General features: G+C 33.0%; 1 protein-coding gene across 16 annotated transcripts in view; it reads right to left on the minus strand.

Annotated features, from left to right (window-relative positions):
* LOC111399545 (CAAX prenyl protease 1 homolog) overlaps positions 1-13,969 on the minus strand; it is a 39,188-nt gene extending 25,219 nt beyond the window's left edge. For 6 of the 16 annotated variants that reach the window (XM_023026922.1, XM_023026919.1, XM_023026921.1 and 3 more), the window contains exons 1-4: positions 11,677-12,261; positions 11,440-11,538; positions 10,878-10,973; positions 6,911-7,017 (exon numbers count right to left, since the gene is read on the minus strand). In XM_023026922.1, the coding sequence (XP_022882690.1) occupies positions 6,979-7,017; positions 10,878-10,973; positions 11,440-11,538; positions 11,677-11,754 (312 nt within the window). In that variant the 5' untranslated portion in view covers positions 11,755-12,261 and the 3' untranslated portion in view covers positions 6,911-6,978. Of the gene's footprint in view, positions 1-1,077; positions 1,606-4,720; positions 5,217-6,087; positions 6,816-6,836; positions 7,018-9,955; positions 11,330-11,439; positions 12,262-13,292 lie in introns of those variants that run through there. The other 10 variants (XM_023026929.1, XM_023026926.1, XM_023026927.1 and 7 more) reach the window with 10 other exon arrangements.
* Between the last annotated feature and the right edge of the window lie 1,601 nt (positions 13,970-15,570).

Raw genomic sequence — 15,570 nt, forward strand, 5'->3', positions numbered from 1 at the left:
TGTGAACTTTCTAAAGAAAATGATTCTTGTTGGCCATAGTATCGACGACAAGAAATCCTACATTGCGACTGCATTCGGGAAGACAGACAAGAAATTGCCTGGTATTAGAGATCTTACAAAAGATCTTACTATATATGCTGCTGAAAATCTAAAACTTGAAACAGCAGTTGAAGAGGCGCTGAGAATGAAAAATGGAGGTGCAATTAGGCCTGCCAAGATGAAGAAACGATGAGATATCTCACTGTAGTTGGTCAAATGCAATATCAATTGGGAAAGATGGATAAAACTACTTGACAACAATCTTTGACACAAGGCTTGACACGATGAGGTGGAAAATGGGTGTAAAAAAAAACAGAAAAAAGAAATGGAAGAAAGTCAGTGGCGTTTTTTAGAAGAATTCATTTGAAATTCAAATTTTTAAAAAGTCACTTATACTCGGCCCAAAACCATACCAATTTCTTCATCTGGGCAGACTCAATTGCACCTCCATATTCAATTTATCATTCCCAGCGTTTTTTCAACTACTGCTTAAAGTTTCAGCCTTCAGCACCATATATTGCAAGATCTTTTGTCAGATCTCTAATATCAAGCAATTTCCAGTCTGCCCTCCCTAAACGCAGCCGTAATGTAGGATTTCTTGTCGTCGATGTTATGGCCAACAAGAATCCTCCACTTTAGAAAGTTCACAAACTTCAACGATGGAGCTTTCAACTCACGATTGTTTCCATGATGAGGATTGAAATGTTGAAAAATCAGTGCCTCTTCCCCTGTTGAGATAACGAGGGTATTTAAAAAATCATTCTATTTTTTAATTTTTTTATCCTCAGGAAATTTTGTATTCAGATTGAAACCTATGATTCGACTATCCTCCTCCATCCTTAGCCATTTTTCCATAATGGTTTTATCTTTAGTCACTGTGGTTGTTATGACCAATTTTTTTGAGCCTAATGGAAATACAACCTTATGTTTGTGGAGGTTACTGATCATTTTTATTTTGGGAGGGGTGGAGTGCAGTTTGACACAAAAGGTATTCATAATCGGAAGAAAGTAAGTGGACAGATGAGAGTGATGCGAAAATAATAATAAAAGGTCTATCATTAACAAAAGTGCCCAGAAGAACTACTGGACAAAAATCAACAATTCATCAACAAGTCACTCATTCAAATTAGAACTGACTTTCAAATAAGACTTGGAAAAAAAGTCAACAAAAATCATTTAAAACAAATACAATATTTTAATCAGTATATATATTTCTCAATTGATTTTGCACTTGACCAACTACGGTGAGATATCTCACCATTTCTTCATCTGGACAGACCCAATTGCACCTCCAATTTCCATTCCCAGCGCCTTTTCAACTGCTACTTCAACTTTCAGATCTTCAGCACCATATATTGCAAGATCTTTTGCCATATCTCTAATATCAAGCAATTTCCAATCTGCCTCCCTGAACGCAGCCGCAATATAAGATTTCTTGTCGTCGACGTTATGGCCAACAAAAATCCTCCTTGTTAGAAAGTTCACAAGTTTCAACGATGGAGTTTTGAACTCACGATTGTTTTCCATGACGAGGATTGAGATGTTGAAAAATCAGTGCATCTTCCCCTGTTGAGATAACGAGGGTATTTAAAAAATCATTGTGTTCTTTATTTTGTTTATCATCAGGGAATTTTGTGCTCAGATTGAAGCATATGATTTGACTATCCTGTCCTAGTCAAAGTACTACGCTTTCAACCTATCCTACACTATTTCATTCAAATCCTAGTAAAAAAGAAACTATCCTTCAACAATTTCAACAAAATCACAGTCAGAATGCTAATCGGTGAAAATTTTCCTAAATAGAACTCCAGTTGACCAACAATGGTGAGAAATTCCACCATTTCTTTATCCTCCAGCTGACATAAATCCTGATTGTTCAAGTCCCAGATCGTCTTTCTTGTTCCCAGCTGCCTCTAGACCGTTTTGTCAATGTCGAATTGAGGGTGAAATTCTTCCTCGAGATCTAGGATCTAAAATGATTCCCGATCTTTTTCCCGAAAGGAAGCTGCAAGAGATGCATTTTTCTCCTTCATATTGTGACATACAAGAATGTTCCTGCTTAGATAGTTCAAAAGCCTCGTTGGTAAATCTACGAAGCGTCGGTCGTTTGCATGATAATCGCTCGTTCTTGGATATATCAAAGTATCAAATTCGCTTGCAACAACCAATGTGGTAAGAAATTTTGTCTGTTCATCTTCAACCACAATGTGTCGTGTATTGACATCGAACCCAATGCCCTTACTACCTCCATCTTCTCTTTTAATCAATTCTTCCAGATGGATTTTGTCTGTGATGATGGTGGTGGTAACCAAGCGTTTCTTGTGAAATTGGCAATCAACCTCATATTTCTGGAGGTTAGGACATGTGTTTTTTATCTTTGAGTTGTGAAAGAAAGTTTTATAGTGAAAGAGATATTCATGTTTGAGAAAATGCTTGAAGAGGAAAAGTGGAGTGAACGGAGGGTGGATGTATATATAGGCAAAGCATTTGTCTTTTTCTAAAAAAGTTTGAAAAAAGACGGGAGAGGAAAGTGTGATGGTGTATACTTTATGAAAATGATGGAGGAGAAGAGTGTGATGGTGTATATTTTAACTTGGAAACCTATAAGAACTCTCTTTTTATCAAAAGCACCGTGTCCTTAGCAATATACGACCATGGGATAATGTATGGATTCGCATCATATTATAAGTTTCTTGCTTTACGAGGCATTTAGGCTTTTTAAATTGTTTAGAAGCTTGCGAACTTTCTAAAGAGGAGGATTCTTGTTGACCATAACATCGACGACAAGAAATCCTACATTGCGGCTGCATTCGGGAAGACGGACAGGAAATTGCTTGATATTAGAGATTTGAAAAAAGATCTTGCAATATTTGGTGCTGAAGATCTGAAAATTGAAGCAGCAGTTAAAAAGAGTTGGGAATGAAAAATGGAGGTGTAATTGTGTCTCCCGAGATGAAGAAACGGTGAGATATCTCACCGTAGTTGGTCAAATGCAATATCAATTGGGAAAGATATATACTGATTAAAATATTATTTTTATTTTAAATGATTTTTATTGACTTATTGTCCAAATCTTGTTTGATAGTCATAGTTCTAATTTGAATGAGACTTGTTAATGAATTGTTGATTTTTGTTCAGTAATTTTTCTAGGTACTTCTGTTAATGATAGACCTTTTATTATTATTTTCGCATCACTCTCCTCTGTCCACTTACTTTCTTCCGATCATGAATACCTTTTGTGTCAAACCGTACTTCACCCCTCCCAAAATAAAAATGGCCAACAACCTCCACAAACATAAGGTTGTATTTCCATTCGACCCGAAAAAAATTGGTCATAACAACCACTGTGACTAAGGATAAAACCATTATGGAAAAATGACTAAAGATGGAGGAGGATAGTCAAATCATAGGCTTCAATCTGAACACAAAATTCTCCGAGGATAAAAAAATAAAAAACATAATGACTTTTTAAATACCCTCGTTATCTCAACAGGGGAAGAGGCACTGATTTTTCAACATTTCAATCCTCATCATGGAAACAATCGTGATTTTAAAACTTCATCGTTGAAGCTTGTGAACTTTCTAAAGAAGATGATTCTTGTTGGCCATAACATCGACGATAAGAAATCCTACATTACGGCTGCATTCGGGAAGACAGACAGGAAATTGATTGGTAGTAGAGATCTTCCGAAAGATCTTACAATATATGGTGCTGAAGATCTAAAACTTGAAGTAGCAGTTGAAAAGGCGCTGGGAATGGAAAATGGAGGTGCAATTGGGTCTGCAAAGATGAAGAAACGGTGAGATATCTCACTGTAGTTGGTCAAATGCAATATCAATTGGGAAAGATGGATAAAACTACTTGACCACAATCTTTGACACAAGGCTTGACACGATGAGGTGGAAAATTGGTGTAAAAAAAACAGAAAAAAGAAATGGAAGAAAGTCAGTGGCGTTTTTTAGAAGAATTCATTTGAAATTCAAATTTTTAAAAAGTCACTTATACTCGGCCCAAAACCATACCAATTTCTTCATCTGGGCAGACTCAATTGCACCTCCATATTCAATTTATCATTCCCAGCGTTTTTTCAACTACTGCTTAAAGTTTCAGCCTTCAGCACCATATATTGCAAGATCTTTTGTCAGATCTCTAATATCAAGCAATTTCCAGTCTGCCCTCCCTAAACGCAGCCGTAATGTAGGATTTCTTGTCGTCGATGTTATGGCCAACAAGAATCCTCCACTTTAGAAAGTTCACAAACTTCAACGATGGAGCTTTCAACTCACGATTGTTTCCATGATGAGGATTGAAATGTTGAAAAATCAGTGCCTCTTCCCCTGTTGAGATAACGAGGGTATTTAAAAAATCATTCTATTTTTTAATTTTTTTATCCTCAAGAAATTTTGTATTCAGATTGAAACCTATGATTCGACTATCCTCCTCCATCCTTAGCCATTTTTCCATAATGATTTTATCTTTAGTCACTGTGGTTGTTATGACCAATTTTTTTGAGCCTAATGGAAATACAACCTTATGTTTGTGGAGGTTACTGACCATTTTTATTTTGGGAGGGGTGGAGTGCAGTTTGACACAAAAGGTATTCATAATCGGAAGAAAGTAAGTGGACAGATGAGAGTGATGCGAAAATAATAATAAAAGGTCTATCATTAACAAAGTGCCCAGAAGAACTACTGGACAAAAATCAACAATTCATCAACAAGTCTCTCATTCAAATTAGAACTATGACTTTCAAATAAGATTTGGACAAAAAGTCAACAAAAATCATTTAAAATAAATACAATATTTTAATCAGTATATATCTTTCTCAATTGATATTGCACTTGACCAACTACGGTGAGATATCTCATCGTTTCTTCATCTGGACAGACCCAATTGCACCTCCAATTTTCATTCCCAGCGCTTTTTCAACTGCTGCTTCAACTTTCAGATTTTCAGCACCATATATTGCAAGATCTTTTGCCATATCTCTAATATCAAGCAATTTCCAGTCTGCCTCCCAGAACGCAGCCGCAATATAGGATTTCTTGTCGTCGATGTTATGGCCAACAAAAATCCTCCTCTTTAGAAAGTTCACAAGTTTCAACGATGGAGCTTTGAACTCACGATTGTTTTCCATGACGAGGATTGAGATGTTGAAAAATCAGTACCTCTTCCCCTGTTGAGATAACGAGGGTATTTAAAAAACCATTCTGTTCTTTATTTTGTTTATCATCAAGAAATTTTGTGCTCAGATTGAAACCTATGATTTGACTATCCTGCCCTAGTCAAAGTACTACGCTTTCAACCTATCCTACACTGTTTCAATCAAATTCTAGTAAAAAAGAAACTATCCTTCAACAATTTCAACAAAATCACAGTCAGAATGCTAATCGGTGAAAATTTTTCCTAAATAGAACTCCAGTTGACCAACAATGGTGAGAAATTCCACCATTTCTTTATCCTCCAGCTGACATAAATCCTGATTGTTCAAGTCCCAGATCGTCTTTCTTGTTCCCAGCTGCCTCTAGACCGTTTTGTCAATATCGAATTGACGGTGAAATTCTTCCTCGAGATCTAGGATCTGAAATGATTCCCGATCTTTTTCCCGAAAGGAAGCTGCAAGAGATGCATTTTTCTCCTTCATATTGTGACATACAAGAATGTTCCTGCTTAGATAGTTCAAAAGCCTCGATGGTAAATCTACGAAGCGTCGGTCGTTTGCATGATGGTCGCTCGTTCTTGGATATATCAAAGTATCAAACCCGCTTGCAACAACCAATGTGGTAAGAAATTTTGTCTGTTCATTTTCAACCACAATGTGCCGTGTATTGACATCGAACCCAATGCCCTTACTACCTCCATAATCCATTCTTCCAAATGAATTTTGTCTGTGGTGATGGTGGTGGTAACCAAGCGTTTCTTGTGAAATGGGCAATCAACCTCATATTTCTGGAGGTTAGGACATGTGTTTTTGATCTTTGAGTTGTGAAAGAAGGTTTTATAGTGAAAGAGATATTATGTTTAAGAAAATGCTTGAAGAGGAACAGTGGAGTGAGCGAAGGGTGGATGTATATATAGGCAAAGCATTTGTCTTTTTCTAAAAAAGTTTGAAAAGGGAGGGAGAGGAAAGTGTGATTGTGTATATTTTATGAAAATGATGGAGGAGAGTGTGATGGTGTATATTTTAACTTGGAAATCTATAGAAACTCTCTTTTTATCAAAAGTACTGTGTCCTTAGCTATATATGACTATGGGATAATGTATGGATTCGCATCATATTATTAGTTTCTTGCTTTACGAGACATTTAGGTTTTTAAATTGTTTGGAATCTTACAAGAGTATTTTTTGTGTTTACGGCTCCTTTGTAATGCCTATTCCCTCAAATTTTCTGATTTGTATATTATACAACATTAATTTGAGATACAGTGCTTGTGGGTTTTATGCCAATCTACAGTAGCATATACAATTAAAAGGTCGAGTGGAAGTGTTATATGGAGAGGAGATATTAGCGACGGAAACAGCGACCATTTTCTTATCAAGGATTTTATTTGTTAATGTCGTGCTTGAATGGGTATGTCATATATGTGTGGAAGTGGAATTTAAGGTTTTGAGTAAGTTGATTTTGAACCGAGTGATAGCTCTCATAATTCTATTATTCTAAATTGTTTAATGAGATTAAAGTATCTCTAATCCAAAATCTGTAGTCGGAGCGGTGTTCTTGAAAGTTGAATCCGTACCAACAAAATGTTTGTGATATATGAAAATTTTCTTCAATCTGCAAATAGAATCTCAGTTTTATTTTATTTGTATATAGATGCAAGAAAATTTTCTCTAATATCAAAACAGAACACGTATAAAAATAAGATATACCTCAACATCTAAAGGTGGAGACGACAACCATGAAAGTACAGTTGCTTGGAGTAAATCCACATTTCGAGTTAGGCGTTATTGCTTGAGCAACTCGAAATAAGGAATGCCTACAAACATAATAAACTCAGATTTCTTTTCACCGCCAATTTATAAGTACACAACAACGAAGAATTGCTAGGAAAAGTAACATGAACCATATCATCAAATACTCGAGGAGAATAATCCAGTATCTTTAGTCTAACGAAGTGTTGGCATGAGCTGTGAAATTAGAGTTAATTGTGCATGTAATCTTTACATTAGTCTTGTAATTATAGCTTTTAACATAATTAGTAAAAGTAGGCAAATATAAACCCCTCCCGACGACTATATTTATCCCTCAATCTCCTCTGTTCACTTACTTTCTTCCGATAATTCATAAAGCTTACAAAATATAAATTTTGTAATCATCCAGTTGAGAGAAAAACCCAATCTCAAATGCAATTACAATATATTATAGTTAAGAAGCCAATGAATTTTATGTAGATTCTAATAGTTTAAAAAAAATTATAGAATTAGAAATTTAACTGAACTATTGTTCACTTCATTTCCTAAACCTTTAGGTGTATTTGATTAGCAATAAATATCTCTATTATGAGACTACTGAATCTAAGCTAACTGCAATTGTCTCACTCATTAATATTAACATCAACTTGGAGAGAAAGCTAGTGAACTGTAGTAAAAGACACTATATTTTCACCACTTGAAGCATTCTTTTCATCCTTGATGTGAAAGTACACAAGCATATTGATGAAAAGGATAGCTAGCTACAATTTCATGAAGCTTCAGTACAAGAATATACAATTATTCATGTGATTCTAACACAAGTGTAAAATTAGAATAGATTATCCCAATAATAGCATGACTTTTCATTAAATTTTGTGCAAGTAATTACAAGTTTATTTGTTTCGTGGAAACTCAATTTTAACATACTCATAACAAGACAATCATTACACAAACTTGACAATGCAAAATGGACATGTCTCATCTGTTCCAAGTGAAGAACAAATATAAAGGTGAAACTAATAAAAACGAAAATCATAATTATATCAAACTTAAATATCACATGTTCACATCAAATGTAAGAAAAACAACTCAAAATAATAACAAAGGATTGCATAATTATAATAGAACCACAAAACCATATAATCGAATATTAAATACAAAACCCAGTACCTATATAAAGTGTATAAGCATGGACAATATATGCAAATATGTGTGTGTGTACAAATTTCTGTTTGGCACAAAGTGCAGATCACATTCAATAGAGAGTTTCCAATTTAACACTCAGAACTTATTAAATAGAAATTCGATTTCGTTAATCCTGCAACCAAATAATAAAGACACAAGTATTTAAACAATGTCCATCTTGAGTAACTACTCCTCCAGGACATTAATACTCATACAGGACCGAACGAAATGAAAACCCAGAAAGGGGAATGAATCCACACCAGGCATTTTGGTTACTTCTGATTCGGTACTATGTGACTTTGTTGGGCTTAAAGAGAGGAGAAAAGCATTGCATCTATTCCTCTTCTACATTGGAAACTAAAAAAGTGCAGATATTTACATAATGCAGGCTGCAAAGCAAAGGGCTTTGCGTGTGTCAAACGAAATCTTTTTCGCATTTACTGTGAGGAATTAAAAAAAATGTAAAAAATGTCATTTATTTATTTTGTCGAAAAAAATTTAAACCATTTATGATTTCACCAACAATCGTAAAATGAAAAGGACAGTGACACCCTCAATTCTATATTTTCGTTGCCAGAAGTACCCTTGCAATCATAGATAAATATTTTTTTCATTCTGTTATACTTAAGAGTAAGATTGTAATTCCAACTTATACATCTATATTTCTTAACCGCAGTTTGGCACCCATTATTTGATGTTATAATTTTTGGAATAGTGTTTTTTTTTTTTTTTTTTTTTTTTAAGAATGAGTGATTAAAAAAAGTTTTGATTTATGTATAATATTATTTTATTGAAAAGTATATAGTTAAAAAGAAAAGAGAGAAAAATATATTATAAATTTAGTCCTTGTTTCATTCCCATTTGAGGGGAAATAATACATTTTGAATAGTAAACTGATAGAGAATGTGTGATTAAAAATTAAAGAAAAAATTTGAATTTACGTGCAATATTATTTTATTGAAAAATATATGGTTGAAAATAAATTTTAAAAAAATGAATTTTTAGAAGAATGATAATCAAACAAGGGCTTAACGAGGCTCCAACCGGGCTACATTTTTGAAAGTACTTAGAAAAATCTGTTTATTGAAAATTGTCTTTAACCTATTTTAACTTTTTGCTTTCTCTAGTCAAACAAGTGTCAGATGAACAGTAAATGTCCAAGTATATCAAACGTATCAAATGAATAGTAAGATAACCAAGTGGTAGAAGTTGGATTGAAGTGTGAAAGCATTGTCATTCTTTTATCTATACTAGTTTTTCGCCCGTGCAATGCACGGGATGTGTTATTTTGAAGGTAATGTTAACGTCTTAAAAATGTCAAGGATTGACAAGAAACTCTATCACAAAATTTCGATGCAAACATCTGTATAAAAGAAAGAATGTTGCCTAAATTACAATATAATTCAAAAGTTCCACATCAAGGTACAATTTTATTTCTACATATTATATATGTAAGGCATCCTAGGAGAAGTGGTGTTATTATATTTCTTTTCACAAGAAAAACTACAGTTGGAATACATTTTGCACCTCAACATAAGTATGGCCAGATGCCTAACAAAATGGGAAAAAAAAAAATTATCCATAAAGTATGAAAAAGTGAATAAAAACTAAACAGCATTTACTGGAAGTTCAAGCATGTTAAAGGTACACACTTCCATCAATAATTCAATCACTTGAATAATTGCATAGGACTTATGCACACTAACAAAATGGCATTGCATGAAAATTAGGAGACTTCCATTTAAATAATTTCTCATTTTATTTGCACAAAACACACACATAATCTGAGTTGCAAACGCGAACAAATAGATAGAGTGATTGCCTTGAACAACATTTTTATTGTTTGGTCAAGAACTCGTGAACACAAACCAAGTTCATGAGGTGTTTTAAGAAGTAAACAGTGATGACAAAAGATACAAAATATTCCAAACTCAAAGAACGGATTTACTAATTTAGTGCTCAATACCTTTAAAGCTGGAGTTTATATCTACATTTAGCAGTGATAACAACTAATAACACATTAAAGCAGCTAACTCCAAAAATAAGTTACCATAAGAAACCTAATTAATCATTCCCTCACTACAAGATTCTGTCCACTACACTGTTCCCGCGAATTCATCTCGTCATGAATAATTCCATTACTCTTTGAAACCCGAACCCTACTTCCCTTCCTCTCTTGATCCCAATAGTGCAGCCCCATATACTCAACAGAATTCATCAGGATATGCTCTTTTAACATGGGACTTTCAAAGCCTTTGGGCTCAAAATGATCCTATACTTGGATCATAAATCTAAGTTTTGGTCCTCAGAACACGACAAACCAGATGAAGGCTACAAATATGGCAACTCCTACATTTATTTGGAATAAGGATTCGAAGTGCAGAATTAAGCAAAAAATTATTGTTGAAAAGGTCAAAAAGAGGATGATAAAAGAAAGGGGGAAAAGCCACCAATTCTACTATATTTAAAAGTTAGGAATCAAAGCAGGTATTATCCGACACTTTTTTACTTGATTTGGCTAAGAGTGGCTTCTCATCATCAAAAAGACCATATTTGTTACAATGCAGCCAATCCAATATATAAATAAGCCAATCCAATATATAAATAAGAAAAAGTGATCTACTTTACATGTCTATTAAAAAAAAAAAAAATTTAAAAAAATTTGCACCCATTAAAAGAAAGTTGGGAAACAACTACAATATAGAAAAATAAATAAATCCATACATAGCTAATGCTTGACCTTTGTGGATCCATCAACAACGAATAGTTTCTTCAAGGGAAATTTGAGTGACGAATCAAGATTCTCAATTTTCACCCTAAGCTCTCCAACGGGAAGCTATTTGTTGGCCAAAATAACTAATGAATAACAAAAAGAGCAATCCAAAAAAGTATCACAGGTGATGCCACAAACAATACACAACTTTTCCAAAGATTGGCCATTTAAGATAGAATACTAATTTTTTTCCATGCCAAAAATAACTAGAGCCCAACCTACCGGCGTGAATTTGTTGAAAAGTGTGAGGAATAAAAATTGAGTAAACTGTCATGATGACAAGAGACAGAACAAGGATGAAAGCCACAAATATATGACCAAGTAGGGACCCTTTTTTAGCAACCAGAAGACATTACCATTCACTGAAACGATTAATCCCTTTCTTTCCATCAATAATTGCTGAAGTCATTATTCCCAGTCTATAAATGTTGATGACATTTATATAAATGAGATAGAAATGAAAATATAAATCTCAATTACAGGTGTAGCAAAAAAATCATGTTAATTACTTATTATAGAAAAAATGTACCTGTACTATCACAATTACGGCAGCTACAATAGGTGGACCGATCACTATAGCTAAGATAATCCCTTTTATCATGTCTCTAAAGAGTAACCATGTTGCTTGCTGTAGAAAGAAAAATCAAGTTTCAAGGAAATAAGTTGATCGTTAGGGAGATAGGATAAAAAAAAAAAAAAAAGGACATGTCAGGAAAGTTAAGAGTGAAAAACAAAGAAAAAATATCCAGAAGGTCGAAGTAAATACCTTGTTGAAACCATGGTCAACCTCAATGACAAAAGTTGAGTACAAAGAAAATGGAAAATAAGTTACTTTCTTCCTCATATTATGATTAAAGATTTTACACAAGCAATGAATACGTGGATATAACTTACATTATCATTAAAAAATATATTTCGAAAACGTATTGATTTGCATGAGATAACTTCAAAACATTGATCATAACAGCATGTAAAATTCATAAGGAATCCGAACATAAAGTTAATAGCAATATAGCATCATTTAGAAAGCTAATTTTACACTCACTCGATTAGGATGTTGGAAAAAATTCTATAAATTCAATATATAATCAATTTGATAGATAACACTGAGTAATGAGTAACAAGCTAATGAAGGAAAACAAGGAAGATTTTTCTAACTTCTTCCTCCATACAAAGTGCCCAAGTTTTTTTAACAATCAATTAAACCCGGACTTGCCGCAAGGTTTTAGAATTTTTTTTGCTTCTACAGCCCTATAATTAAACAAAGTTCAATAAGTCAAAGGCAAACTTCAGAGGAGGATCTATTAAATTCTACAATTCTTCAAAAAATTACTAATAATTATCTTGCCGAAATGAGTTTATCTTCTTCTTTAAAAAAAAAAAAAAAAGGACCTCACTCCCTCAACCCCATATTTACAACTGAAATTCTCAGAGCAGTGATTCTAATAGAAAGTCACTACATTTTTCTTTCATGCTAGTAAAAACATAGAACATACAATTATGTTATACTATGTGCTGAGAGACTTGCCAAAATAAGTAATAACTATACTTGGATAGGTTTATATTCATTTACTCCAAGCAACATCATTGTCATGGATAATCATTAAACACAATTAAAATCTTTGAATTTCAAAAACTATATAGCTCAAAAAGAAAAATTCTGGTCAATATATGCAGATTCAATTCTGTCTTTCTACCCAGAAATTTATTACAATTAGCTTTTTGCAAAATTTTAGGGAAACAATTCAAGTAATAGGGACATTGTTACATAAATTTAGTAAAAAATGTTAAAAAATATGCTAAAAATTCTGTAATGAGTCTGAAACCCCTTAAAGTAAATAATAATAGAATAATCAATGGTCATAGAAGCGAAAAACAAGAAATCAGATATTAATAAACTAATCAAAATCCTTGACATTTTTTCTTTCTTTTTCCACATAAATAGAAGAAATAAAATAAGCGAAACAAGACGGAATCAAAAAAATTATAAACAGTAAACAATAAAATCTTGATTTAAGGTTTGTAATTCTTGATGCACAGTAGAACTCATACCGTGAAAAAAAAAATTAAAACACGACGTATACAAATATATAAATAAGCCCAACACTATAAACTCTCAACCAAACAACAACGAACCAAAAAATTCTGGATGTATGACTACAAATATTAACCGTAATCCCCAAAAAAGAAACAATGGACTCTAACCTAACTTAAACATAAAGACATCAATTCGATCGATTATAACCCTAAACTACACTAAACGTGAAGTTTTCTGAATTTTTGGGAAACTTTCACAAAAATTGAAACAAACATAGAAGAATAGAGTTCGAAAAAATTAAATAAAATACCAAAAGAAAAAAAATGAGTATGAGAAGAATATACTTGGAGTCGAGACTCTTCAATTTCCTGTAGAGATGTCCTCAATTTGTTTTAGATTTTCACCAAAGGTCGAGAAGGCGATTTTGTGTGAGAAAGGAAACAACAGGGGCGTTAAGGAAATGGGTGGTGGAAAACAAATGGATGGCTCAAAAATAAACAGCTTTATGAATCAAGAATTTTCTGAAGCAGAACTGGCATTAAAAAGCTGTAAAATGGTCATACCTGCCCACACAAGTTCAAGAGGAAATTCAAATTCTAAAAATTTAAAACAAAAATATAAAATAAATTACGTTTCAGCTCATATCAATAAATTCAACCCTTATTCAAGTTCATACTTCAAGTATCATAAATCTCAGAAGCGCAGATAACCAGCGAAAATCAAACTCTAAAAAAATACGGAATTCGAGCCTTTTAACTGGTACTGGTGTAGTTTTTGCACGAGCATCTGGGCTTCTTCAAGATTATACCTCCTTGCCGGCCCAAAAATTTACGAGCTGTCCAACAGCGAGCAATACGCATAGGAGAACTTCGAAGTCAAAGAGTTTTAGGTGAATTTATAGCACAGAACGAGGATTTTGAGTGAAAAATTTTTGTGGCATTTTTGGGGGCGGGGAATAGTCTAGGCTTTCAGTACATTACAATCCCACCCAAAGTGAAAGAGATAAATGAAATAGAGGAAATTAGGCCCAGTACGGCCCATAAGGAACAAAATTGAATAATACACTTTAAGTTAGTTAAATAATACAGAACGTAATTAATGCGTCAAAAATCTCCCAAAATGTTAAGAGAGAGAACGATTGGTGTTTCTTCAACTTCTTCCCATTTTCATTATCTTAACCGACAAAAACTGAGAAAAAAGCAGTAAATAGAGCAGTGGCATCGCCGAGCACATATCGGCGAGTCTCTAAACCTTCACCGACCGGTGAGAATTTCTCACAAGTCTATGGTAGCTCCACTGTCCGTCACAATCCTTTGCAGCACTCTCTGGGCTGATGACCTCACTTTTTTTAATGTGGGCAAGTATTGATAATTCTACCAACCATGAGATAAATTTCATGGAAGATTCACACTATAGATGCCAATTTAATTTAATTAACATACATGATTTACTATTTTGTTTTGGGAAATAGATCTAGGGGTTCGACGACCTGTGATTGTATTTTGTTGTTATGCTTTTGTTATTGCTTTAATGGGTGGGAAAAGTTTAATTGACTTGAATTAAGTTTTATTTTGTGTTGCTATGTGAATTCGTAGCTTTAAATTTGTATTGTCGTGATGCCTTATTGTTTCAATTATACATCTTGAAATCCCTACGCTGTTTTTAAATTATTCTGGTGTAGCCTTTCCCCCTCCAATTTTGGTTTGTTTCTTTAGACTAATATAAATCCTGGCATTTCAAATGTTCCTGTAGGTTTGTGAAAACTTCAAACATAAGATTAGGTTTGTCACTTTTTTAATCTGTGTAACTTTTTTTAAATTGTGTCACTTTTTTGAATTTGTCTTTTTTTTTAATATTTCTCACATTCTTGTTTTCTATCACTTTTTTAAATTCACCACTTTCTTTTAGTGTATGTCACTTTTTTGTGTGTCACTGTTTAAAATTTGTCACTTTTTTTTAATTTTTGTCACTTTTTTGAAATTGTCACTTTTTTTGGTATTTGTCACTTTTTTTTTGAAATTTTGTCACTTTTTTGTAGTGTTCGTTACCTTTTTTTTTTCAGTCGCGTTCTTGAAATTTTTATCATTTTTTTAGTGGTAAACATCATTTTTTTATAAAAGTGAGATTGTATGTCATTTTTTAATAAAAAAGTGACACTAAACTTTTAAAAGTGACATTGTGTCACTTTTTTAGATTGTCACTTTTTTGAATTTTTTGTCACTTTTTTTTTTAATATTTGTCACTTTTTGAAGAAGATAAGAAAATGACATAATATGTTATATTTTTCTAACATAATAAGCATGTGGACAATGCACATGCTTATTATGTTAAGAACCGTCACTATGCTCACTTGAATTGTCCTAAATATGCTGATTATGTTGAGAACGCGGTTACTGGTGCTGCACAAATGGATGATTTTATTTTGGTGTTTGTTACTTTTTTTAAGTTTGTGTCACTTTTTTTGAGTTTGTATAATTTTTTTAGTGTTCGTGTCACTTTTTTTTTTTTGGTCACTTTTTTTGAGTTTGTGTCACTTTTTTAAAAAAAGTCACAATTTTTATTAAAAAAAAGTGACATTGTGTCACTTTTTTATTTTATACAATATTTTTTACTTCCTAAAAA

Source organism: Olea europaea, chromosome 9, assembly GCF_002742605.1.
Source record: "Olea europaea var. sylvestris chromosome 9, O_europaea_v1, whole genome shotgun sequence".
Taxonomy (NCBI): domain Eukaryota; kingdom Viridiplantae; phylum Streptophyta; class Magnoliopsida; order Lamiales; family Oleaceae; genus Olea; species Olea europaea.